Source organism: Entelurus aequoreus, linkage group LG11 (assembly GCF_033978785.1).
Source record: "Entelurus aequoreus isolate RoL-2023_Sb linkage group LG11, RoL_Eaeq_v1.1, whole genome shotgun sequence".
NCBI lineage: Eukaryota > Metazoa > Chordata > Actinopteri > Syngnathiformes > Syngnathidae > Entelurus > Entelurus aequoreus.
Genome location: NC_084741.1, coordinates 20,228,699 through 20,255,492, shown reverse-complemented (window position 1 = coordinate 20,255,492; position 26,794 = coordinate 20,228,699). Strand labels below are relative to the sequence as shown.

Sequence of the window (26,794 nt, the reverse complement as noted above, 5' to 3'; positions counted from 1 at the left end):
ACACATAAGTGAATGCAATGCATAGTTGGTCAACAGCCATACAGGTCACACTGAGGGTGGCCGTATAAACAACTTTAACACTGTTACAAATATGTGCGACACGGCATACTTGCCAACCTTGAGACCTCCGATTCCGGGAGGTGGGGGGGCGTGGGCCGTGGTTGAGAGGGGAGGAGTATATTTACAGCTAGAATTCACCAACTCGAGTATTTCATATATATATATATATATATATATATATATATATATATATATATATATATATATATATATATATGAAATACTTGACTTTCAGTGAATTCTAGCTATATACTGTATATATATATATATATATATATATATATATATATATATATATATATATATATATATATATATATATATATATATATATATATATATACATATATATATATATACATATATATATATATATATGTACACATATATATACATATATATATATATATATATATATATACACATATATACAGTGTTGGGTTAGTTACTGAAAACCAGTAACTAGTTACAATTACTAGTTACTTTATTTCAAAAGTAACTCCGTTACTAACTCAGTTACTTACACCAAAAAGTAATGCGTTACTGTGAAAAGTAACTATTTAGTTACTTCTTTTTCCCCCCTTTTTTTTAAGGCTCCCATTAATGCCCTTTTAGCCTTCATTTCAGTACTGTTATTGCACTGGAGAATAATACAATCTGTTGATCAACTTGACATGCATTTGCATCACTGAACTCAGAAAGCAATGTGGTCTACATACAACACACAAAGACAAAGATATGTTTCAAAGGGCCAATTTATTTCAGGCCAGAAAAAATTGACAAAACTATTTTAAATAGCTGCAACATAATGGCACTTTAACTTTAACTCTAAGTAGATAGGATCTTTGATCCAAGACACAACTTACATTTAACTAAAATGTTATTTTCTTTGTGCTCGACAAAAGAAAAGTATTGAGAATGTCTCCATGTTAAAAAACTCGACTTCTGGCTTCGCCATGATGTCTTGTTAGTTGTTATGAGAGTAGCGTATGTGTGTGTGTGTGGCCCTTTAAGATATGACAGCATGAGAGGTGAGTGACGTCAGTGAGTGAGTGGGCGAGAGAGGTGAGGGAGCGGCGACAGTGAGTGCGTGTAGGCAGGGGCGCCGCTAGGGATTTTGGGCCCCATGAAAATAATCTTTACAGGACCCCCAACACAGCGGCAACATTTTTTGATGCTATTTTACATACAATTATGCATTTTAATGGTATTTTTGACTATCATTACCATATTTTTGAAAGAAGAACAGCATCACAGTTGACATGTACAGTAGGGGAAGAACTGAGCACTCTGAATACAATGGAATTCATTTTGAGTCATTTATTTGCTGCACCACTGATTCTTAAATTGGAAATAAACTCTTCCATGACATTATTGAATAAGAACAGCTTGATAAATGTTTGACTGGATTGATTATTTAACTAATATAGCAGTAAAATGTAAAAATCCAGAGTTTTCTTGAGCTAACATGGTGAGAAAAGTGAGCTAGCTTATTACCACAGACAGGGACAAAGTTAATATGCATAACTTTCCACCACAACTAACAAACCCACCTTTTTTTGGAAATATTGGGTGACATATTGTCGACCCTTCAACTCCTTCTCCTCTCTTATTTTCTTTTCCTTTCTTTTTTGGCTGCCTGATTTTTGAGGCATGCTGTTGTCTCCTCCGCTTAGCCCGCTCTGGCGCTGTCTGTAACAAATCGCCGGTGCTCTACCTGCAGCTGATCCAGTCGGACTGAACCATTTTACGTAAATAGAGGGGGGAAGGGAGGGCCCTGCAGGTGTTGATGCTTCCAAAACAAATAAAGGTATTGTTACCAGGACATGGAAAATAAAACATCTGTGATTATTATTATTACACTAAGTTATTAACTAACATATATGTTAGTTAATAACTTAGTGTCATCATTTTTTCTGTATTATAATTTCATCATCATTAGGGGCCTCTCTGGGCCCCCCCCCTCCATCATGGGCCCCTAGAATCCGTCTCCTTTACCCCCCCTTTTCGGCGTCCCTGCGTGTAGGTGCTCTAGCTTGCTCGATGGCTGCGTGCAATAAAGTCACAAAGTTGCAACAAACCGCCGGGCTCGTCATTCACCCTCAGCTGTAAAGACCCTCTTCCGGGTAAAGTGAAGGTTGTTAGACCTGCGGGGAGGCGTGCTTTCTGTGGGTGGGGGAAAGCACGCCTCTTCTTTTCCACCGGAGCGCTCCAATAAAACACACTCAGATCTTCAGTTTCTAGCCAATACTACATAACAAATAACGTAAAATAACGCAGTAACGCATCATGCAGTAACGGTAACAGAGTTACTGTATATAAAAAAATAACGCGTTAGATTACTAGTTACCGCCGAAACTAACGGCGTTACAGTAACGCGTTACTTAGTAACGCGTTAGTCCCAACACTGCATATACATATATATATATATATACTACCGTTCAAAAGTTTGGGGTCACATTGACATGTCCTTATTTTTGAAGGAAAAGCACTGTACTTTTCAATGAAGATAACTTCAAACTAGTCTTAACTTTAAAGAAATACACTCTATACATTGCTAATGTGGTAAATGAGTATTCTAGCTGCAAATGTCTGGTTTTTGGTGCAATATCTACATGGGTGTATAGAGGCCCATTTCCAGCAACTATCACTCCAGTGTTCTAATGGTACAATGTGTTTGCTCATTGGCTCAGAAGGCTAATTGATGATTAGAAAACCCTTGTGCAATCATGTTCACACATCTGAAAACAGTTTAGCTCGTTACAGAAGCTACAAAACTGACCTTCCTTTGAGCAGATTGAGTTTCTGGAGCATCACATTTGTGGGGTCAATTAAACGCTCAAAATGGCCAGAAAAAGAGAACTTTCATCTGAAACTCGACAGTCTATTGTTGTTCTTAGAAATGAAGGCTATTCCACAAAATTGTTTGGGTGACCCCAAACTTTTGAACGGTAGTGTATATATCTATATATATTTATTTTATTATACATATAAATAAAAGAAATACTTGAATTTCAGTGTTCCGGAGGCTATCCAGTAGATGGCAGTATTGTCCTGTTTAAGAGTGTCACAGCATTGCGGTTTACGGCAGACGAACTGCTTTACGGTAGACAAAAACGTGACTGCTGTTGTTGTGTGTTGTTACCGCGCTGGGAGGACGTTAATGAAACTGCCTAACAATAAACCCACATAAGAAACCAAGAACTAGCACTCGATCATTCTACAGTTATAACGTGATTGGGCAGGTACGCTGTTTATATCGTGGGAAAGCGGACGTGAAAACAGACTGTTGCCGCTGTCCCCACTCAGGTCCGCATGGAGCTGGAGGGGGCGTGGCCTCCAGCTCCGGCTGAATTCCGGGAGATTTTCGGGAGAAAATTTCTTCCGGGAGATTTTCGGGAGAAAATTTCTTCCGGGAGGTTTTCAGGAGAGGCGCTGAATTCCGGGAGTCTCCCGGTACATCCGGGATGGTTGGAAAGTATGGCCACACTGTGAACCCACACCAAACAAGAATGACAAACATATTTCGGGAGAACATCCGCACCATAACACAACAGAACAAATACCCAGAACCCCTTGCAGCACTAACTCTTCCGGGATGCTACAATATGCACTCCCTCCACTTGTTTTTGATTGATTGATTGAAACTTGTATTAGTAGATTGCACAGTACAGTACATATTCCGTACAATTGACCACTAAATGGTAACACCCCAATAAGTTTTTCAACTTCTTTAAGTCGGGGTCCACGTTAATCAATTCATGGTAAAGTTACACTGTTTAATGCATCCAGCGGGGCATCACAACAAAATTAGGCATAATAATGTGTTAATTCCACAACTGTATATATCGGTATCGGTTGATATCGGAATCTGTAATTAAGAGTTGGACAATATCGGAATATCGGCATAAAAGCCATTATCGGACATCTCTAGTTATATTTTAAATTTTTTTTTTGTTCTGTATGGAAACGTCACCATAAGATCATTAAAAATATGTTTACATTTCATTAGAAACACAAGCCAAGTGATACTTGAGCTGCTGTGAAAGTGGTATTTGAAGTGTTCTGTGACAAATCGCATTTGATGTGAAAGCACATTGAGCTGTAATTGTATTAAAGAAAACAATTCCTTTATGGTTCTTGTAGCTGCCATCACTTTGGCTAAGCGGACCCATGAAGCGTTTTGGCACGCGGCCTCCGCTCGCGCACACACTTCAGCAACTAATGGCGATAATAATAATAATATTGAATAACACGAGCTGTCAGCACATTCTTTGTGTTCTCCTGCATGGGAGGGATTGACGCAGAAGCGCGACAAATTATTTAGCGTCCATCATCGTGTTGCTTAACTAACTACGCTGCGTGTAATCTCGTTAGGACGCCACCGGAACACACACACACACACACGGCGAAAATAAGAATTAATCCTGTCACGCGTGAATTTGAGCGCTCGGTATTGTCGACTCCGAGCGTTGACAGAGTGAGTCCACGCGCCGCTTTCATGTTAATAACATGTTTGACACTTCCTGCCGTTTGATAACATTCTCTCACTTTCATGTTGCGTTGTGTTCCTCTTCCAACACAACTGTGTCACGGTGCAATGTGCAGAAGCCGTCCGCAGGCCCTCCTGTGTCATCCATCCATCCATCTTCTTCCGCTTATCCGAGGTCGGGTCGCGGGGGTAGCAGCCTAAGCAGGGAAGCCCAGACTTTCCTCTCCCCAGCCACTTCGTCCAGCTCTTCCCGGGGGATCCCGAGGCGTTCCCAGGCCAGTCGGGAGACATAGTCTTCCCAACGTGTCCTGGGTCTTCCCGTGGCCTCCCACCGGTCGGACGTGCCCTAAACACCTCCCTAGGGAGGTGTTCGGGCGGCACCAGATGCCCGAACCACCTGATCTGGCTCCTCTCGATGTGGATCAGCAACAGCTTTACTTTGAGCTCCTCCCGGATGGCAGAGCTTCTCACCCTATCAATAAGGAAGAGCCCCGCCACCCGGCGGAGGAAACTCCTTTCGGCCGCTTGTACCCGTGATCTTGTCCTTTCGGTCATAACCCAAAGCTCATGACCATAGGTGAGGATGGGAACGTAGATCGACCGGTAAATTGAGAGCTTTGCCTTCCGGCTCAGCTCCTTCTTCACCACAACGGATCGATACAGCGTCCGCATTACTGAAGACGCCGCACCGATCCGCCTGTCGATCTCACGATCCACTCTTCCCTCACTCGTGAACAAGACTCCGAGGTACTTGAACTCCTCCACTTGGGGCAGGGTCTCCTCCCCAACCCGGAGATGGCACTCCCAGTCGCTTCACACTCGGCTGCAAACCCATCCAGTGAGAGCTGAAGATCCTGGCCAGATGAAGCCATCAGGACCACATCATCTGCAAAAAGCAGAGACCTAATCCTGCAGCCACCAAACCGGATCCCCTGCACCTAGAAATTCTGTCAATATGAACAGAATCGGTGACAAAGGGCAGCCTTGGCGGAGTCCAACCCTCACTGGAAACGTGTCCGACTGGCACTGATCGTACAGGGAGCGGACCGCCACAATCAGACAGTCCGATACCCCATACTCTCTGAGCACTCCCCACAGGACTTCCCGAGTACTTCTCCTGCGTCATATTACTTTAAAACCGGCATCCCGCAGCTTGTTTTTTATTGGTCCAAGGCACAATTAATAGCATTTTAATAATAGAATGCTAGCTTTTTAACTAGTTTTGCAGGCATAAACCTCTGCGTCAAATATTTTGTCACTTGATCAACACTTAGCATGCTAACGTTAGTATACTAGCCTTTTTAGCCACTTTTGTAGATATTGTGGAGAATTCATATATTTTTAAGAGTTCTTTCTTTATTCATAGTCATGTTTAAAGCAGCTAATATTTTCCCATGTGTACTCTTTTTCCTCGTATCTTATGTCCGCAAGTAAACTCTGTGCTTTACCTTGAAGGGGTTGGAATGTGGGAGTATAGCATACTCCATTTTTACCTTATCAGTATTAGAACAATGAGGCTGTATTCCTTTCTGGGCAGGGTGGGGGCTGTTTTCGTATTCAATAAGTTGTCTCTTTCCGTTTGGCTTTCTAGATGCCGCTATTGGCGGACTGTAGGACTGGTCTCCTAAAGCTTTAGTAAAACTTGATAATATTCCTATTCTGTCTTGATGGTCCTTCTTACTCTGCATACTGTATATGTCATCTGAAAGAACTTGGGATTGACCAGTAACTTGTATTCCCTGAGAGGAAGACTGGTCAGACGCAACAATTGGTATACACCTCAGTCATATTTTAGTACACGTTGCATGCTAATGTTAGCGTGCTGGCATTTTAAACACATTTTTCATGTACACACCTCAGTAAAATATTTTGGTACTTGACACATGTTACAGTTAGCATTTTAAAGAAAACAATTCCTTTGTGGAGTTTTCTGGAAAGAGGTTCCGCAGCCTCCGTAGCAGCTTCCCTCAGGCCATGAGACTCTTGAACGCATCATAATAATCCCCTCAATTTCCCCAAAAAACGGATTAACTGGCTGGACTATAAAGACAATATAACATACATCCGTAAACGTGGATGCATATGCAAAAGTACAATATATTTATCTGTACAGTAAATCTATATCTTTACCTTATTCCTCTTTTATCCTGCACTACAACGAGCTAATGCAACAACATTTTGTTGGTGTCTGTACTGTAAAGTTCAAATTTGAATGACAATAAAGGAAGTCTATGTCTAACTAAGTTTAAGTTTAGCAAACTAAGCATGACAGATTTTTATAGATAATTTAACAAGTTAACACGTCAGTGCAATATATTTTGGTATTTTACGAATGCTAGCTGTAAGCATGCTATTGTTTACATAGTACTAGAATAGAATAGAATGGACTTTGTCATTATATTTGCATACAACGAGATTAAGGACTCCAATTTCAGGTGCGGTAGTGGGAACAAATATGGGATAAAAATGAATTACACAAGAGGTAATAAAAATAAAACTAAGGATTGAAATAAACAGACTACTATCCAATAAAAATAATAAGCAATCCTGTACAATATACAAAACACTATACAAAATACTGTACAATATACAGAACAGGACAAGAGTGCCGGAGTAATAAATAACAATCAGTGGCGGATGTATTGCACTCGAAGGGTATTATTGCACAGTAGGGTATTAGGGTAGGATATTGTATAGGGGTGAATTATTTATATTGTTAGCATGCTAGCTTTTTTAGCTTACTTTGCTCATAGTTTTGTTACTTGACACTATCTGGCCAGCGTGCTAACTGTTATTATTTCACTCCACTTTAGCTCTTCGGCATTCATAAGTAGAGATGTCCGATAATATCGGCCGATAAATGCTTTAAACTCAGTGGCCTAGTGGTTAGAGTGTCCGCCCTGAGATCGGTAGGTTGTGAGTTCAAACCCCGGCCGAGTCATACCAAAGACTATAAAAATGGGACCCATTGCCTCCCTGCTTGGCACTCAGCATTAGGGTTGGAATTGGGGGTTAAATCACCAAAATGATTCCCGGGCGCGGCACTGCTGCTGCCCACTGCTCCCCTCACCTCCCAGGAGGTGAACAAGGGGATGGGTCAAATGCAGAGGACAAATTTCACCACACCTAGTGTGTGTGTGACAATCATTGGTACTTTAACTTTAACTTTAAAATGTAATATCGGAAATTATCGGTATCATTTTTTTAAAATTATCTATCGTTTTTTTAATTGATTTTTTTAAAATTAAATCAATATAAAAAACCCAAGATACACTTACAATTAGTGCACCAACCCAAAAAACCTCCCTCCCCCATTTACACTCATTCACACAAAAGGGTTGTTTCTTTCTGTTATTAATATTCTGGTTCCTACATTATACATCAATATATATCAATACAGTCTGCAAGGGATACAGTCCGTAAGCACACATGATTGTGCGTGCTGCTGGTCCACTAATAGTACTAACCTTTAACGGTTCATTTTACTAATTTTCATTAATTATTAGTTTCTATGTAACTGTTTTTATATTGTTTTACTTTCTTTTCTTATTCAAGAAAATGTTTTTAATTTATTTATCTTATTTTATTTTATAAATTTAAAAAAAAAAGGACCTTATCTTCACCATACCTGGTTGTCCAAATTAGGCATAATAATGTGTTAATTCCACGACTGTATATATCGGTATCGGTTGATATCGGTATCGTAATTAAGAGTTGGACAATATCGGAATATCGGATATCGGCAAAAAAACATTATCGTACATCCCTATTCATAAGCAATTTCTACTTAAATTGCATTTTCTAGTAGTTTGAAAAACATCTACATATTGTACTGGTTTTGAAGGTGAAAACTACCAAAATGGGCCCTGCATCCTTTGTTTTGTCAGTCTGTGGACCTCAGCGGAAAAAATGTGCGCACTCTTGCTCTTATTTGAGTAAAATTTTGGGCTACTCAAGCCACTTCTGCAAAGAGGGCATCGTAAGTTTTCATTTTAACACACCTCGTCTGCCAGAGAATAAGTAGACATAGCAGTGTCTATATCTCGCGAGTAAACAAGACTCCTCCGGAATCTGTTTTTCAAAAGAGTGACTTGCGACAAATCTCGCGACATTTTCTGGCGACAGACATGAAAGCACGATGGCCCCTCCCCCAAATCAAAGCCGGTCTCGCCTGTGACATAAAAAACACAAAAAGAAGAGACAGAAAAAACGTATTTGTTTGGCTTTTCGTGTTTTTCCGCCAACTTTTTGTCATTCCCACGGCGTCCACAAAAATGACATGCACCATGGCCAATTATAAAAATGAGACAGTTGTTGAGTGTCGCTTCCATTGTGTGTTTGTATCCTGACGAGCGCCAAAATGTAACAAATCCTGTAACAAGTCCTCCATGGCAAATTAGTTTTTGCATACAAACCAACCAACAAACACCTGTTCACATGTTACCTGCCTTTAGCACAATAATGGACACCACTGACTCAGAGGCACCAGAGTGAAGTCCTACCAGAGGATTTAGGTCCTAGTTTGAAAATCCTCTGCTTTCTCAGTCAGTCAGCTTGGCTCTGGTTCCAGTTCCAGTGCCAAACTGTGGTTACTGTCCAGTCCGAAGACGCGCCACCCGTGAGCTCCCGATGGAACCTGAAAAATAGAACCAACATGTGTAAGGCCCGAGCAGCAAAACAGGAAGTTGGCAATTTTTAGGCCAAAAACAGGGTTTGTTCTTTAACGAGCTCATCCTAGGGACTTGGACCAAATGAGCCGTGTTCAAAATGACAGCAGTGTTTCCCACACATTCATTTATTTGTTGCGGCCTGCCACGAAAGAATTAAGGCCGCCACAAAAAAAATAAAAATAATATTTTTTTTTTTTTTTTTTTTGTGTCCTGTCAAGCTTCTCAGGCAAATCATATAGTTGATGTAGATGCCCATATCGGCGGTTCAGATTTACTTTACAAAAGAGAAGTGTAGGATCAAGATTTTTGGAGCTCTTTGTTCAGTGGATCAGATGTTTGATGAAGCTTTGTGTCTATCTACCACCACTACTGTTTTCTGTTTATTTGTTACTGACTGTGGCAGGACACCTCTGCCTCTGTTTCACTTTATGTTGCTGGTAAATAATATGGTTGTAGTAGTAGGCTAAAGTTAAATTATTTAGTATGCACTAATTAAAGGGGCAGAGCTTTAAGAGACATTTTAGCTTTTATATTTTTATAAGATATATTTTTTTGTAAGAACCACAATTAATAAATATATTTCAGTGAATAACTTATTGTTCAAATCTGTATATAAATATGTACATAAAGTGTTGTAATTATATTGTAAAATGGATGGATGGATGGACGTTTAAAACTAAACTGTTATTATTAATTAGTAAGTATACATTTTTTTAGCCTTTTTAGAGAAAATCATATCATTGTAGTAAATTATGCAAATTACTCGATGATGTAATGGTGACCACACCCATAGCCACGCCCCCACCGCCATAGGTATCTTGGCAGTTTATGGGAAACACTGGACAGATACTAGAGAGATGGGCGATGATAAATTGCGACTTTTGTCTGCGCCTTAAGATGTGGGCGTGGCTTGGCGGCAAACTTTGGTCTGATGGTTTGCCACATAACCTTCAACATTTCTAATTAGGCTCCACAAATTCAGATCTCAATCATAATTGGTACACATGACAATGACACCCTTAACCTCTTAAGGCCCAAGCTGTTTGTTTACATGCTTTTTTTTATTTCTCTTTGCTATTTAGGCTTATTGGACCCTAATTAGAATAAAAACTAAAAATCATCTTTTAATATGATGTACTTAGTCCATAGGTGCACAAACGTGTACTTCATGTGTAGTGACATGCAAATATTTTTACACTTTTTTTTCCAAATTCCATTGTATGTTATACTCTTCTGACACCACCAGATAGCAGTATAAGTGTCCATATGTCGGCATAAGACCCCAATTCAGTAGTCTACACCATTTTGGAAATAAGAGCTAAAAGGTGCTGTACACGCAAAATAATACATTTTTAGATTTGGACAATTATAAAATCGTTTAGTAAACGTCGATCGATAATCGATTTATTTATTGTAAATAAAGTGATGCAGACAGTTCTAAAATGTTGCTGACCCCAGCGAGCCACCTCACCGAGAGATCCGACCAGCTCCTTTATTATCGGGCAGTTTTCCACACATTTCCATAATTCAATAAATGTGATGGGAATAAATGTAACTGTTTTTTTTATTACAAATACACTCTTTTTAGAAGTTGCAAGTAGAGATGTCCGATAACTGCCGATATTATCGGCCGATAAATGCTTTAAAATGTAATATCGGAAATAATCGGTATAGGTTTCAAAAGGTAAAATGTATGACTTTTTAAAACGCGGCTGTGTACACGGACGTAGGGAGAAGTACAGAGCGCCAAAAAACCTTAAAGGCACTGCCTTTGCGTGTCGGCCCAATCACATAATATCTACGGCTTTTCACACACACAAGTGAATGCAAGGCATACTTGGTCAACAGCCATACAGGTCACACTGAGGGTGGACGTATAAACAACTTTAACACTGTTACAAATATGCGCCACACTGTGAACCCACACCACACAAGAATGACAAACACATTTCGGGAGAACATCCGCACCGTAACACAACATAAACACAACAGCACAAATGCCCAGAACCCCTTGCAGCATTAACTCTTCCGGGACGCTACAATATATAAGCGATAAATGCTTATTTAGTGAAACGAAAAGAAATGTCAATCTGCATCAATAATCGATTTTTAATCTAATTGTAGCTCCTGAATCGTAATCGAATCGTGAGGCGCCCAAAGATTCCCACCGCTAGTCACTACTTGTTTGTACCCATTCGTAGTGGGCGGAGCCTGGCAGCGAAAACCCCTGCTCCTCATCAACCATCAAACTGTCATCACTTGACTTGAAATGATCAGAGCTCCTTCCAAGCTGATATGAGGCTTTAAAGGCCTACTGAAACCCACTACTACCGACCACGCAGTCTGATAGTTTATATATCAATGATGAAATCTTAACATTATAACACATGCCAATACGGCCGGGTTAACTTATAAAGTGACATTTTAAATTTGCCGCTAAACTTCCGGTTCGAAACGCCTCTGAGGATGACGTATGCGCGTGACGTAGCCCGGGGAACACGGGTATGCCTTCCACATTGAAGCCAATACGAAAAAGCTCTGTTTTCATTTCATAATTCCACAGTATTCTGGACATCTGTGTTCGTGAATCTGTTGCAATCATGTTCATTGCATTATGGAGAAAGAAGCTGAGCAAGCAAAGAAGAAAGTTGTCGGTGCGAAATGGACGTATTTTTCGAACGTAGTCAGCAACAACAGTACACAGCCGGCGCTTCTTTGTTTACATTCCCGAAAGATGCAGTCAAGATGGAAGAACTCGGATAACAGAGACTCTAACCAGGAGGACTTTTGACTACGATACACAGACGCCTGTAGAGAACTGGGACAACACAGACTCTTACCAGGATTACTTTGATTTGGATGACAAAGACGCAGACGTGCTACTGTGAGTATGCAGCTTTGGCTTCTAAACATTTGATCGCTTGACCGTATGTGCGCAACTTTTTTTTGCGTATGTACGTAACTTTTTTAAAATATATAAGCTTTATGAACCTTGGGTTAGGTGAACGGACTTTTGGGCTGAGTGATTGTGTGTGTTGATCAGGTGTTTGAATTGTATTGGCGTGTTCTATGGAGCTAGGAGCTAGCATAGGAGCTAGGAGTTAGCATAACAAAGACGTAGGTGTTTTTATGCAGGATTAATTTGTGTCATATTAAATATAAGCCTGGTTGTGTTGTGGCTAATAGAGTAAATATATGTCTTGTGTTTATTTACTGTTTTAGTCATCCCCAGCTGAATACCAGGTACCGTGAGTATGCAGCCTTGGCTGCTAAACATTTGATAGCTTGACCGTACGTGCGCGTCACGTACGTAACTTTTTAAAAATATATAAGCTTTATGAACCTTGGGTTAGGTGAACGGTCTTTTGGGCTGAGTGATTGTGTGTGTTGATCAGGTGTTTGAATTGTATTGGCGTGTTCTATGGAGCTAGGAGCTAGCATAGGAGCTAGCATAACAAACACACAGGTGTTTTTATGCAGGATTAATTTGTGGCATATTAAATATAAGCCTGGTTGTGTTGTGGCTAATAGAGTATATATATGTCTTGTGTTTATTTACTGTTGTAGTCATTCCCAGCTGAATATCAGGTACCGTGAGTATGCAGCCTTGGCTGCTAAACATTTGATAGCTTGACCGTATGTGCGCGTCACGTACGTAACTTTTTAAAAATATATAAGCTTTATGAACCTTGGGTTAGGTGAATGGTCTTTTGGGCTGAGTGATTGTGTGTGTTGATCAGGTGTTTGAATTGTATTGGCGTGTTCTATGGAGCTAGGAGCTAGCAGAGGAGCTAGGAGCTAGCATAACAAACACGTAGGTGTTTTTATGCAGGATTAATTTGTGGCATATTAAATATAAGCCTGGTTGTGTTGTGGCTAATAGAGTATATATATGTCTTGTGTTTATTTACTGTTGTAGTCATTCCCAGCTGAATATCAGGTCACCCCCGGCTCTCACAGCATCTTCCCTATCTGAATAGCTTCAACTCCCCACTAGTCCTTCACTTGCACTTTACTCATCCACAAATCTTTCATCCTCGCTCAAATTAATGGGGAAATTGTCGCTTTCTCGGTCCGAATCTCTCTCACTTCATGCGGCCATCATTGTAAACAATAGGGAACTTTGCATATATGTTCAACTGACTACGTCACGCTACTTCCGGTAGGGGCAAGCCTTTTTTTTATCAGATACCAAAAGTTGCAATCTTTATCGTCGTTGTTCTATACTAAATCCTTTCAGCAAAAATATGGCAATATCGCGAAATGATCAAGTGTGACACATAGAATAGATCTGCTATCCCCGTTTAAATAAAATAAATTCATTTCAGTAGGCCTTTAAGGTTGCGGTCTGATCATGACTACACGTTGATATTGACACCAATATCGCCCCCTTGTGGTAAGAAATTATAATGTCATAACTTCCATCCACAATCTTCGATCTTACTGAAATTTTTGATGGTGGGTCAGGGCATTGGGACGGACGGGACTGCATGCGTCATGAGCGCCTGTCGACTTGCGGGAACCCCGAGGTGCAGGCGCTCGCTCAAGCTGCTCACAGCTTTAATTCTTCTTTTTTTCGGACATTTGTCCACCATTTGAACGCACTTTTCAGAATGTTTTGCATATTTTGGTGACGCCGAGGAGTCCAGCAGGTGTTCCCGGGGAATGGGAGGCCTTTTGGGTCCCTATTTTCAGACAGTTTGACATATTTTGGTGGGGCAGAGGGTTACAGCAGGGGTTCCCGGGGAATGGGAGGCCTTTTGGGTCCCTATTTTCAGACAGTTTGACGTATTTTGGTGGGGCAGAGGGTTTTGGGCATTGTTTGTCTAAATATGGCCATGGACACGCATTACTGTGGGTTTCCTGGATGTCGTCTTCATCACTAAAGGAAAAATTTCATCTGCAGGAGAAAATCCCTCCGCCATTTTTTTTTTTTTTTTTTTTTAATTGGTCAGCTTGAAGCGTCCCTCTGTCTCGGACTTCCTTGTCATGTGACACGAGTGCATGACTGTTATGATTTTGCTTCCTGCTTTCGATGCCTCTGATTGGCCACTATGTAAGGTTTCGCCCTAACCTTAGGTTGGTGTGACTCATCATACAAACACCAACCAATCGTCATTGATTTGTTAGCGCCTTGCATGGCAGCTCCCGCCATCAGTGTGTGAATGTATGTGTGAATGGGTAAATGTGGAAATACTGTCAAAGCGCTTTGAGTGCCTTGAAGGTAGAAAAGCGCTATACAAGTATAACCCATTTATCATTTATTTATTTACTGGTGAGCAATCTCTGAATCTAGGAACATATCCTTCACAGATTTGTTGAAAACATCCGCAAATGAGAACGGAATGTTGCTTGCAAGGTGGCCCATAATACTGCATTGCCGCCGCCTTGTGCTTCTCTGACCGTTCATGAGTGACTATATCCATTCGGCCACCATGTTATGGGTTATAGATAAACCTATGGATAACGGAGACGTATATAATAGTCTCCTTTTCAGGTGAGAGGACGCTAAAGGCAGTGCCTTTAAGGCACGCCCCCAATATAGTTGTCCGGTTGGAAATCGGGAGAATGGTTGTCCCGGGAGAGGTACTGAAATTCGGGAGTCTCCCGGAAAATCCGGGAGGGTTGGCAAGTATGGTATGGATGTTCTCATTCATTCAGGTCATTGGCTTTTCTCCATATTTGTTTTTTGGCCTGGATTTGCAGTAAATGTTCTCTCTTTGTAGCACATAGCTTTGATGTAAGCTACCTCGCTACATGGGTCTAAAACAGTGGTTCTTAAGCTTGTTGGAGGTACCGAACCTTACCAGTTTCATATGCGCATTCACCGAACCCTTCTTTAGTAAAAAATAAAATGTTTTTTCTTAATTTAATATTAATTTGTAAATATTAATCATGAAATGTTATTATATTAAAGAAATACTAATAAATATATATTTTACAAACAGAAAGTTACAGGAATGTACACATGATCCCATGTTTACATCTCATTGTGCAACATGTGAATGTTTTAGTGGGACCTAAATGCGATATCTGAAAGGGGTACACATTATTTCCAAAGCAGGACCCCCCACCTAGTACACAGCTCATGAAAAACAATATATTTTGTTATTGTCATTGTAAGTGGGCCAAAACACTTATATTAGAAAATAATCTTCATGGAAATGACTGCTGTCATTTGATTATAATAATAAAACATTTAACTTGTTATTTAGTCAGGTTTGGGACTGGTGTGCTGCTGGTGTGGCCACAGTGCATGTGCACGTCTGACATCGCTCACATGTGCTCCACTGAATGCTCGAGGAGTTTTTGCGTTTGCTCAAGCATATGAAAAATTAGAGTAAGGCTGCAGCTAACGATTATTTTTCTATCGATTAATCTATAGATTATTTTTTCGATTCATCGGTTAATCTATAGATTATTTTTTCGATTCATCTATAGATTATTTTTCCTTTTACCGATTATTTTTTTATTTAAAATGAAGATGAAAAAATAAATGTAGGCCTGTTTTTTCAAAAGGCATGGCTTTTATTTACAAAAAAAAAGAAGTATGGCCACTCAGTCAACATTGACAACAACATGACAAAATATTCTGTAACAATGTAAACATTTAAAACTTTTAACATTTAACAAAATTAAAAGTAGCTTATTTGCTTTTTAATGTGCAAATATAAAAGTAAACATCCAGTGCAAATCTTAATATTCTGTAATAGTATAAGCATTTCAAAAGTAAAAGTATTGCTTATTTTGCTTTAAAATGTGCAAAAATAAAGATAAACATCCAATACAAAAAAGTGCAAAACGAAATATTCTGTAACAACAGTGTAAACATTTCAACAAAAGTGAAAGTATTGCTTATTTGCTAAAATGTGCAAAAATAAAGATAAACATCCAATACAAAAAATAAATAAAATAAATATTCTGGAGCACTGTAAACATTAAGTATTGCTTTTAAAATGTGCAAAATAAACACCCAGTCCAACACAGTACACAATAACCAATTCTACTCATTCCAGTGAGTGACTAACAGTTGTAATGAAGAAAGGTTAGCATGTCTACATGCTCTGGTTCTTTTCTTGTTTACAATATTCCCAGCAGCTGAAAATAGGCGTTCAGAAGGGGTCGATGTGGCTGGAACTGAGAGGTAATTAGCCTTCACCTCAAGCCAGGACTGCGAGTGAGCTGAGCTCCAGTTTATATTTCTAGAAGGTCAACGGGCTCATAGTGATGTTACTAGTAGTTGACTGGGAGGTGTTTATTATCATTTGGGGAGAGTCCGCTGCCTGATGCTCACCTGCTAAACACCTATCTGCTCCACGCTGAAGCGCTGACTACATGCGCTCTGAATACGCACTGCTGATTGGCTGATAACGCTTTGTATAACGCTTTGTGTGTACCAATCAGATGGTTGTGTGGGTGGGACAATGCTGCATGCTGAGACAGAGGCAGCCGCAGAAGGAGCAAAGCAGCTTGTTAACACTTTAGCAGCTAAAGTTAGCTTTAGCAGCTAAAGTTAGCTTTAGCTTAGAAACTCGTTCGGTACACCCCCGTACCGAACCGAAAGCCCCGTACCGAAACGGCTCAATACAAAACACGTACCGTTACACCCCTAGCAGATACAAATGACACATTCATGTTTTTGTGTAATGATGACAACGTATACTCGCGCGGACGATTGACTAGTTGATGGTTTTCTTTTCAAATGTTCGTTCATAGCCGTTGTGCTGCTATGATAGGCCATTTCCGCTCGACACAGTGTGCATACAACAACATTATTTGGCCGTGTATTGAAATACTCCCACACTTTTGACCACTTTTGGCGTGATTTTTTCCCCCTCGCTCGCACAGTCTGCTTTGCGCTCCGCCATGACGGTAGTGTGACGTAAATATGCGACGCGTCGACGCACAAAAACGGCGTCGACGTATTTACGTAACCGATGACGTCGACTACGTCGACGCGTCGTTTCAGCCTTAAATTAGAGGGAACATTGTTTGGGGGTATCCATAATACGCCGATAGAGAGAAGTTTTTAATTACACGATGAGTCGGGTGTGTCTTGACCTCCGCGGCAGAGGCTCCGTCGAACCCCTAAGGCCGACTCACCGAACCCCTAGGGTTGGATCGAACCCAGGTTAAGAACCAGTGGTCTAAAAGTAGCTAAACCACCGCCAAGCTACGGGAAAATGTAGTTAAGCTATGTAGCTTAGCTACATGTAGCTTGTTCCTGCCCATCACTACCTATGAGTTATGTTCCAAGATCCCCAACGTTGACGTTGAGTACTCACTCATAGACGACCGTCGCTATTTTCTTCTGTGGAACGCCGTCTTCACCGGAGGACACTTTAAATATTCTGGTGCCTTCAGGGTCGTCGGGGCCTTCATGCGAGGACAGGTGCCAACATCTCATGGCGATGATGCAGAACTTTCTACCTGCAGAATGGCGAAGAGTACATTTGGATGACGGCATCGCGGTCAAACACGACGATGCTCACCATGTGCGTCGAAGACCACAGAGACGTCTTCTGGAGTTACAAATAGGATGTCTTCCATGGAGATGGTGAGATTCTGCCTCTGACGCGCTGACAGCGGCTGACACTTCTTCTCTATGTATCGGATTGTCTGGAATGACAACACATTGAAAGAAAAAAAGCAAATTTCTATTTACTCTCTGGTGGAAATATTACGTATTGGGCTGTAAATGTCCAATGTTGTTGTCTCACCTCTAAAGACACGAGCCCAATCATTTGGACGTATTTGCCTTTGGACATCAAATCGGAGACGTGGGCCACCGCCTGGGACACGAACATCATTAGTCACCCTCATTCACATTCAATTACAAACCCCTCTATTTGCGTACTTTTCGGTGTACAAACTTTTAGATGGAGACAAATACACAAATCTTTTTGCAGTCTGTTGTGGCCAGTGCCCCGTACTTTGCAGTGGTTTATTGGGGGAGCAGTACCAGCAAGAGGGACTTAATCCGGATTGACAAACTGATCCGGAAAGCCGGCCAAACTATTGGCACGCAATTGGAGGCGTTTGTGTCAGTGAGGAACAGGAGGACACTGGACAAACTGCTGGTCATCATGGACAATCCTGCACCCCCACTCCACCAGATAATTGAGGGACAGTGGAGCTCAATCAATCAATCAATCAATCAATGTTTATTTATATAGCCCTAAATCACAAGTGTCTCAAAGGGCTGCACAAGCCACAACGACATCCTCGGTTCAGATCCCACATAAGGGCAAGTAAAAACTCACAACCCTGACTCTGGACAGCCAGCACTTCATCCATGGCCACCGGACCTGTGCCCCCCCTTCCACAAGGGAGAGGGGGGCAGAGCAGAAAAGAAAAGAAACGGCAGATCAACTGGTCTAAAAAGGGGGTCTATTTAAAGGCTAGAGTATACAAATTAGTTTTAAGATGGGACTTAAATGCTTCTACTGAGGTAGCATCTCTTAACTGTTACCGGGAGGGCATTCCAGAGTACTGGAGCCCGAACAGAAAACTCTCTATAGCCCGCAGACTTTTTCTGGGCTCTGGGAATCACTAATAAGCCGGAGTTCTTTGAGAGCAAATTTCTTGCCGGGATATATGGTACAATACAGTCAGCAAGATAGGATGGCGCTAGACCGTGTATTTTATACAGAAGTAGTAAAACCTTAAAGTCACATCTTAAATGCACAGTAAGCCAGTGCAAGTGAGCCAGTATATATATATATATATATATATATATATATATATATATATATATATATATATATATATATATATATATATATATATATATATATATATATATATGTATATATATATGTATATACAGTATAGGCGTAACATGATCAAACTTTCTTGTTCTTGTCAAAAGTCTAGCAGCCGCATTTTGTACCAACTGTAATCTTTTAATGCTAGACATAGGGAGACCCGAAAATAATACCTTACAGCAGTGGTCCTTAACCTTGTTTAAGGTATCGAACCCCACCAGTTTCATATGCGCATTCACCGAACTAGTCTTTAGTGAAAAATATATATATATTTTTTTTCAAATTCAAGACAACACTTTAGTATGGGGAACATATTCTAAGTAACAGACTTAATATAGAGTTATTGGGACACTAGGGGAACATATTCTAAGTAACAAAGACTTTAGAGTTATTTGGTTAGAGTTGGAGGGTTAGGGTTATAAGAAGGTCATTAATAAGTACTTAATAATAACTAGTTAAGAGCCAATATGTTACTAATTTGCATGTTAATAAGCAACTAATTAATGGTGAATATGTTCCCCATACTAAAGTGTTACCATGTTTTTTTACTGGTGCACAAAATGAACCGTGCATCAACATCAATTGTTCAAAGAACAAAACCAACACAGTGCATAAACTCACAACAAATTACACACCTGCAAATCAGTGTGACTTCTGCTGTTGCCGTATCTGTAATACGCCGATAGGGAGAAGTTTTTATTTACACGATGAGTTGGGTGTGTCTTGACCTCCGCCGAACCCCTGAGCCCGACTCACCGAACACCTAGGGTTCGATCGAACCCAGGTTAAGAACCACTGCCTTACAGTAATTGAGACGAGACGTAACGAATGCATGATACATACTCCAACAGGCTCCTTAAGCTTCGTTCCCACAGTGTTCCATTCAAGAATTCCTTCATTCCGCACTCCATCCAGCTGTATAATCACTCGCCATACAGCAACAGATGATATCTGTCTATTACCTGACCGCTTTTATGTTAGCTACCTCTCTTTGTTTATAATGTCTATTTTATGCTGGCCTTTTTATTTTTTTTTGCTGCAGCTGTTACACATACTGTAATATTGTACATGGTAATTGGGATTTGTTATATATTGTATATATTATATAAAAATATAATATATCAGTATATACTATATACTGTATATATAATATATAAATATGACATATATGTTATATTTTATATTGCTACTATGGTACATTTTTTGTCTACTTAATACCTGCGTTATCCTTTCCATCCTTTGAAACTGAGCTACTGTGTGGAACAATTTCCCTTGTGGATCAATAAAGTGTGTCTAAGTCTAAGTCTACATAGGCCTCGGTTTGCCAACAATGTATCTGTGTACGAAAATTTCATCCGTTCATTTTGTGTTCCTCCTGCAAGTAAAAAACAGGGCGCAGCATTTTAGTGAGGAGGCGGAGCCCCCCACGTCACTTGTTACAACATTGCAGTACACCACCAGTCACTCACTACTCCGTACTTCAGCATTTGTGCCTTTTTTTCAATTTTTAAGTTTTAATCGTGATGAGACCGGACCTTTCTGGAAAACGATGCCAGAGTCGAATTTTTCCACAGGGAGGAGAAGAAACTACACTACCGCTCCTATAGTGCCATCATTTTCTGTCTCCCTGTCTGCTGCCTTATATCCTCAGCTCTCTGCCGATGTTAATGTAGGTGGATTTTACTCTGTTAAATGTTTATTATTGTAGCAATATGGTTGTTAAAGTTAAGGATTACTGTGATTTCTGATCGTTTGTGAGGGCACCATAGTGGCTTTTGCGTGTGTTCACATGTTGGCAGAGCAGCGCATATAGCACAGTTCAGCTTGTTGATACAAAAAAAAGTCCATCCGTTGTTATGTTTATTTGATATACAGCATCCATCCATCCATCCATTTTCTACCGCTTGTCCCTTTTGGGGTCGCGGGAGGTTCTGGAGCCTATCTCAGCTGTATTCGGGCGGAAGGCGGGGTACACCCTGGACAAGTCGCCACCTCATCGCAGGGCCAACACAGATAGACAGACAACATTCACACTCACATTCACACACTAGGGCCAATTTAGCCCTGTATGCTATTTATATTGTGTACAAACCTACACTAAAATATGGACTTTAGTCACACCTGGAACCCACAAATCATATTAACATTGTTTAGGGAAAAATTTGCTTCATTATGCAAACTTTATGATTTACGTACCCCGTTCAACAAATAATGAAGTTCGTAAATTAAGGTTCCACTGTTCATTGTACCATTCATAATATAGAACAGAACACTTTGTTGTCATCAAACATGACGAAAATACAGGTGCCTACTCATTATTTGCAGTTAAAATACAATATAAACAATGAATAACATGTGCAAAATAAATACATAAATACCAGTACAGACAGCAGTGCAACAGTGGAAAAACATTGAAAACTAATGGGATAAATTCAATATCCTCATGGCTGGCCACAGGTAAAAAATGTTTTCAACTCCGTTTGTCCTGCTCTTGTGTGACCGAAATCTGGGGAGGGCAGGGGGCGGCCGATAATCTTCTCCGCTGTCCTGGTCGCCCTCTGCAGGGCCTTCCTGTCTGCAGCAGAGCAGACAGCAAACCACACAGTTACACAGCACATCAGCACTGGCTCTATGGTGGCCCGGTAAAAACATACCCGCAGTTTCTCCTCAAGTTGGTTCCTCCGCAGCACACAAAGAGAGTGGAGTCTCTGCGGAGCCAATTTGACTGGGAGTCCATGCGAGGTTCGACATGTAAGTTCCCAGGAATTTAAAGGAGGTCACAGTCTACATCTCCAAGTGGAGCATGTTGCCGTCTCTGTTTTCTAAAATCAATGACTATTCCCTTGGCCTTTGTGGTGTTCAGCCTCAGGTTGTTCTTGGTGCACCGCCCTCCCACAACTGTATATCCTCTCTGTTGGCGGGTTCGTCAACCCCGTGGTCAGGCCCACCCCCGTGGTATTATCTGCAAACTTGATGATGGTGTTTGAGGGATGAATGGGGACACAGTAATATGTATATACTGTAGGACATACTGGAGGGGGCTCAACACACAGCACTGAGGGGAGCCAGTGCTGAGTGCCGGGGCGGAGGAGCATAGTTGACCAGTTGGTCAGCTTCTAGTTGTAGCTTCTAGAGCTGTAGTTGACGAACAGCAACCTGACCACGGTATCCAGGAGGTCCAGATTTTCCACAGCTGAGTGGAGAGCAGTGGCGATGGTTTCCTCTGTGGACCGGGTTGGCCTGGTGTGGATCAAATTGGGGATAGGGATAATATTGGCTGCCCTAAAACAGGGACTGTGCCAGGGATGAATTGAAAACCCCTGTCAGTACACTTGTGCTTCACTCCAGTACCTCCCATATGACAGTGTACATACTCTAATATGCCAATTTTTGCCAAATATTAAGAAAAAATTAGGGGTGTCAAAAATGATCGCATCATGTACACACTTAGATTAATCATGCAATTTATTTTGACCGTACAAGCTCTTTTAACCTAAAGGCCTACTGAAATGATTTTTTTTATTTAAACGGGGATAGCAGATCCATTCTATGTGTCATACTTGATCGTTTCACGATATCGCCATATTTTTGCTGAAAGGATTTAGTAGAGAACATCGACGATAAAGTTCGCAACTTTTGGTCGCTGATAAAAAAAAGCCTTGTCTGTACCGGAAGTAGCGTGACGTCACAGGTTGAAAGGCTCCTCACATTTCCCAATTGTTTACACCAGCAGCGAGAGCGATTTGGACCGATAAAGCGACGATTACCCCATTAATTTGAGCGAGGATGAAAGATTTGTGGATGAGGAACGTGAGAGTGAAGGACTAGAGTGCAGTGCAGGACGCATCTTTTTTCGCTGACCGTAACTTAGGTACAAGGTCTCATTGAATTCCACACTCTCTCTTTTTTCTATTGTGGATCACGGATTTGTATTTTAAACCACCTCGGATACTATATCCTCTTGAAAATGAGAGTCTAGAACGCGAAATGGACATTCACAGTGACTTTTATCTCCTCGACAATACATTGGCGAAGCACTTTAGCTACGGAGCTAACGTGATAGCATCGGGCTTAACTGCAGATAGAAACAAATTAAATGATAAATAATGATTAATGGGTTATACTTGTATAGCGCTTTTCTACCTTCAAGGTACTCAAAGCGCTTTGACAGTATTTCCACATTTACCCATTCACACACACATTCACACACTGATGGCGGGAGCTGCCATGCAAGGCGCTAACCAGCAGCCATCAGAGGCAAAGGGTGAAGTGTCTTGCCCAAGGACACAACGGACGTGACTAGGAAGGTAGAAGGTGGGAATTGAACCCCAGTAACCAGCAACACTCCGATTGCTGGCACAGCCACTCTACCAACTTCGCCACGCCGTCCCTAAATAAACTCCTGACTGGAAGGATAGACAGAAAATCAACAATACTATTAAACCATGGACATGTAACCACACGGTTAATGCTTTCCAGCCTGGCGAAGCTTAACAATGCTGTTGCTAATGACGCCATTGAAGCTAACTTAGCAACGGGACCTCACAGAGCTATGCTAAAAACATTAGCTATCCACCTACGCCAGCCAGCCCTTATCTGCTCATCAACACCCGTGCTCACCTGCGTTCCAGCGATCGACGAAGCGACGAAGGACTTCACCCGATCATCAATGCGGTCGGCGGTTAGCGTCGGCTAGCGTCGGCTAGCGTCGGCTAGCGTCGGATAGCGCGTCTGCTATCCAAGTCAAAGTCCTCCTGGTTGTGTTGCTGCAGCCAGCCGCTAATACACCGATCCCACCTACAGCTTTCTTCTTTGCAGTCTTCATTGTTCATTAAACAAATTGCAAAAGATTCACCAACACAGATGTCCAGAATACTGTGGAATTTTCACGATGAAAACCGAGCTTTTTGTATTGGATACAATGTGTCCGAATACTTCCGTTTCAACGATTGACGTCACGTGTATACGTCATCATACATAGACGTTTTCAACAGGAAGTTTCGCGGGAAATTTAAAATTGCACTTTATAAGTTAACCCGCCGTATTGGCATGTGTTGCAATGTTAAGATTTCATCATTGATATATAAACTATCAGACTGCGTGGTCGGTAGTAGTGGCTTTCAGTAGGCTCTTTAAAACCCGTGGAAACCTGGCATTCCAGGCTATAGCTCTCAGACTCTGGAACAAACTTTTTAAGAAACATTTGAAAACTTCTCTTTTTAGTAAAGCTTTTAGTTAATGCACCTTTTAACTATCTTTTTAATCCACTGTGTATCCTTTTTATGATGTTGCCCCTGTTGTTTTGAATTGAATTGTTGTTTTACTTCACCTATGTCTTGTACAGCGCTTTGTGATTTTATCTGAGAAAAGCACTTTATAAATAAAATGCACTTACTTACTTACTTACTAACCAAGTTTTGTCCAAATAAATGACATGCATTCAAGTGAAATGTTTAAAAATGTTCCTGGATGACATTCAGACGATAAGATTGCATTTGTGTATTAATACTGGGAGACCTCTCTTAAGCACGTTTTAATTATGCAAGCAAGTAATCACCCGCGATTAATCGTGATTGATCCAAATTCCAAACTGGGATTAATCTGATTTTTTTTTTAAATAATAATTTCAAAGCCCTATTAAAGCATATGCAAGTGTAATATATTTTGTGCAACAATACAAACTACAACCACAATCATAAAAATGTCATTTATCTATTACTTTTGCATTGGAACTAAACTAACTGAGCACAAAAGTGATTGTGAGTATCATTGTATATCAAATAAAATACCAAAACGTTTAATTATTCGCTAGTTGTGAATGGGCGCTGGCATTGCAGCAGGCCCATAATTATTATAATAATAAGACTTTTTGTATTGTGCATTAAAGTGAATACGCCTCCCTAGGGAGGTGTTTCGGGCACGTCTGACCGGTAGGATGGCCACGGGGAAGACCCAGGACACGTTGGGAAGACTAGGTCTCCCGGCTGGCCTGGGAACGCCTCGGGATCCCCCGGGAGGAGCTGGACGAAGTGGCTGGGAGGAGGGAAGTCTGGGCTTCCCTGCTTAGGCTGCTGCCCCCGCGACCCGACCTCGGATAAGCGGAAGAAGATGGATGGATGGATGGACAATAATAACATTATTATTATTAATAATATAATATCATTGTAATAATAATACAATATGATGAAGACAAAAGCAGTGAATATGCGCTGGCATTGCAGCAGGCCCATAATTATTATAATAATAATAAGACCTTTTGTATTGTGCAATAAAGTGAATAAAATAATAACATTATTATTATTAATAATATAATATCATTGTAATAATAATATAATATGATTAAGACAAAAGCAGTGAATAGGTGCTGGATTTGCAGCAGGCCCATAATTATTATAATAAGACTTTTTGTACTGTGCATAAAAGTGAATAAAATAATAACATTATTATTATTAATAATATAATATAGTATCATTGTAATAATAATATAATATGATGAAGACAAAAGCAGTGAATAGGCGCTGGAATTGCAGCAGGCCCATAATTATTATAATAATAAGACTTTTTGTACTGTGCATTAAAGTGAATAAAATAATACAATTATTATTACCAATAATATAATATAGTAACATTGTAATAATAATATAATATGATGAAGACCAACGCAGTGAATAGGCGCTGGCATTGCAGCAGGCCCATGATTATTATAATAATGATAATACTTTTTGCATTGTGCATTAAAGTGAATTAAATAATAACATTATTATTAATATAATATAATAATAATAATAATAATATAACATGATGAAGACAAATAGTAATGTTTACCTGCTTGACTCCTCTTCCAAAGTCATCACAGCTGACATCCAGGTCGAAGTAGAGTTTAAGCAGGAAGCAGATGACTTTACACCGGATCCAAGTGATCGGATCCGGGGTGCCGACCACTGAGATGTCCGAATGCCGGCCGGAGGGCTCCCTCCCCGGGTCCTCAGCTCCGGGCTGTGAGCAGAACATTCGCTCATTCTGACCCCAGAACATGACTCTTCTCCGGGCGTCGACGACCTCCTCGTTCCGGCTGAATGTCCACCGGCACACTCCCGTGGCCATGGGTCGATGAAGGCCGCTCCTCCAGCCGCGAATGCCGGGTGAGCTGGTCGCCAACTCCCGGCAGGCTGCGAGGCGGCTGATCCGCAGCATGACGGCGGCGTTTGACCGGCGAGCGGGAAGTTACAATCCACCTTAATTGTCTTACACAAGTCAACCATTTTTTTACCCACAATGCTCCTGGCCCGGGTTTGGTTACGTCACTGATGCCTTTAAGTACTGATGGACATCGGAGATCTGTTGCTTTTATTGACATTTAAAATATTAATTGTGTGAAAAATGTAATGTAATTTACGCTTACGTTGTTGTACAAACACAAATATTATATATATTTTTTCATGATTATACTCTATAATGTAGCGTAGTGGTCGCTCAATACAATAAACAAATACATTTGGCTAATTAAACGATTTTTCGAAAGATTTGTATGAATACAATTATTGATATAAGAAATACAAAATTAATTTTGATTGGTTAAAGTAAGAGTGTCTTTACTCAAACAGTCCAGCAGAGGGAGACATTTAGCTATATTTTACACTATCCATTAGGTAGAAAAATCATGCACGGAAGTTTAACTTTTTTATTTATGTATTTTTATTTTTTTTACTTTAAAACACACACACGCACGCGGCCAGGTGCGCTAAATAATTATGTGCAAAAAGGCGAAAAGAGAGAAAAACATTCCGGGTTCGAATGCTACTAAT

General features: G+C 40.6%; 1 protein-coding gene across 4 annotated transcripts; it reads right to left on the bottom strand.

Moving 5' to 3' along the window:
• Nucleotides 1-633: 633 nt before the first annotated feature.
• On the bottom strand, nucleotides 634-26,794 carry si:dkey-82o10.4 (uncharacterized protein LOC797793 homolog). Of its 4 annotated transcripts, XR_009827729.1 has the most exons (7): nucleotides 25,815-26,293; nucleotides 17,943-18,014; nucleotides 17,715-17,841; nucleotides 17,508-17,652; nucleotides 9,055-9,188; nucleotides 2,208-3,549; nucleotides 634-2,161 (listed from the first exon to the last, which is right to left on the bottom strand). XR_009827729.1 is itself a non-coding variant. In XM_062062661.1 (5 exons), exons 1-5 carry the CDS (start codon nucleotides 26,181-26,183, stop codon nucleotides 9,098-9,100), a joined length of 804 nt encoding a protein of 267 aa, XP_061918645.1. In that variant the 5' UTR covers nucleotides 26,184-26,293; the 3' UTR covers nucleotides 8,320-9,097. The 4 variants fall into 4 exon arrangements, 1 of the variants encoding a protein (XP_061918645.1); XM_062062661.1 differs by lacking the exons at nucleotides 634-2,161; nucleotides 2,208-3,549 and having other exon boundaries at nucleotides 8,320-9,188; XR_009827730.1 differs by lacking the exons at nucleotides 634-2,161; nucleotides 2,208-3,549; nucleotides 9,055-9,188; ... (1 more) ...; nucleotides 17,715-17,841; nucleotides 17,943-18,014 and adding exons at nucleotides 20,169-21,564; nucleotides 21,644-22,283; nucleotides 24,918-25,078 and having other exon boundaries at nucleotides 25,815-26,794.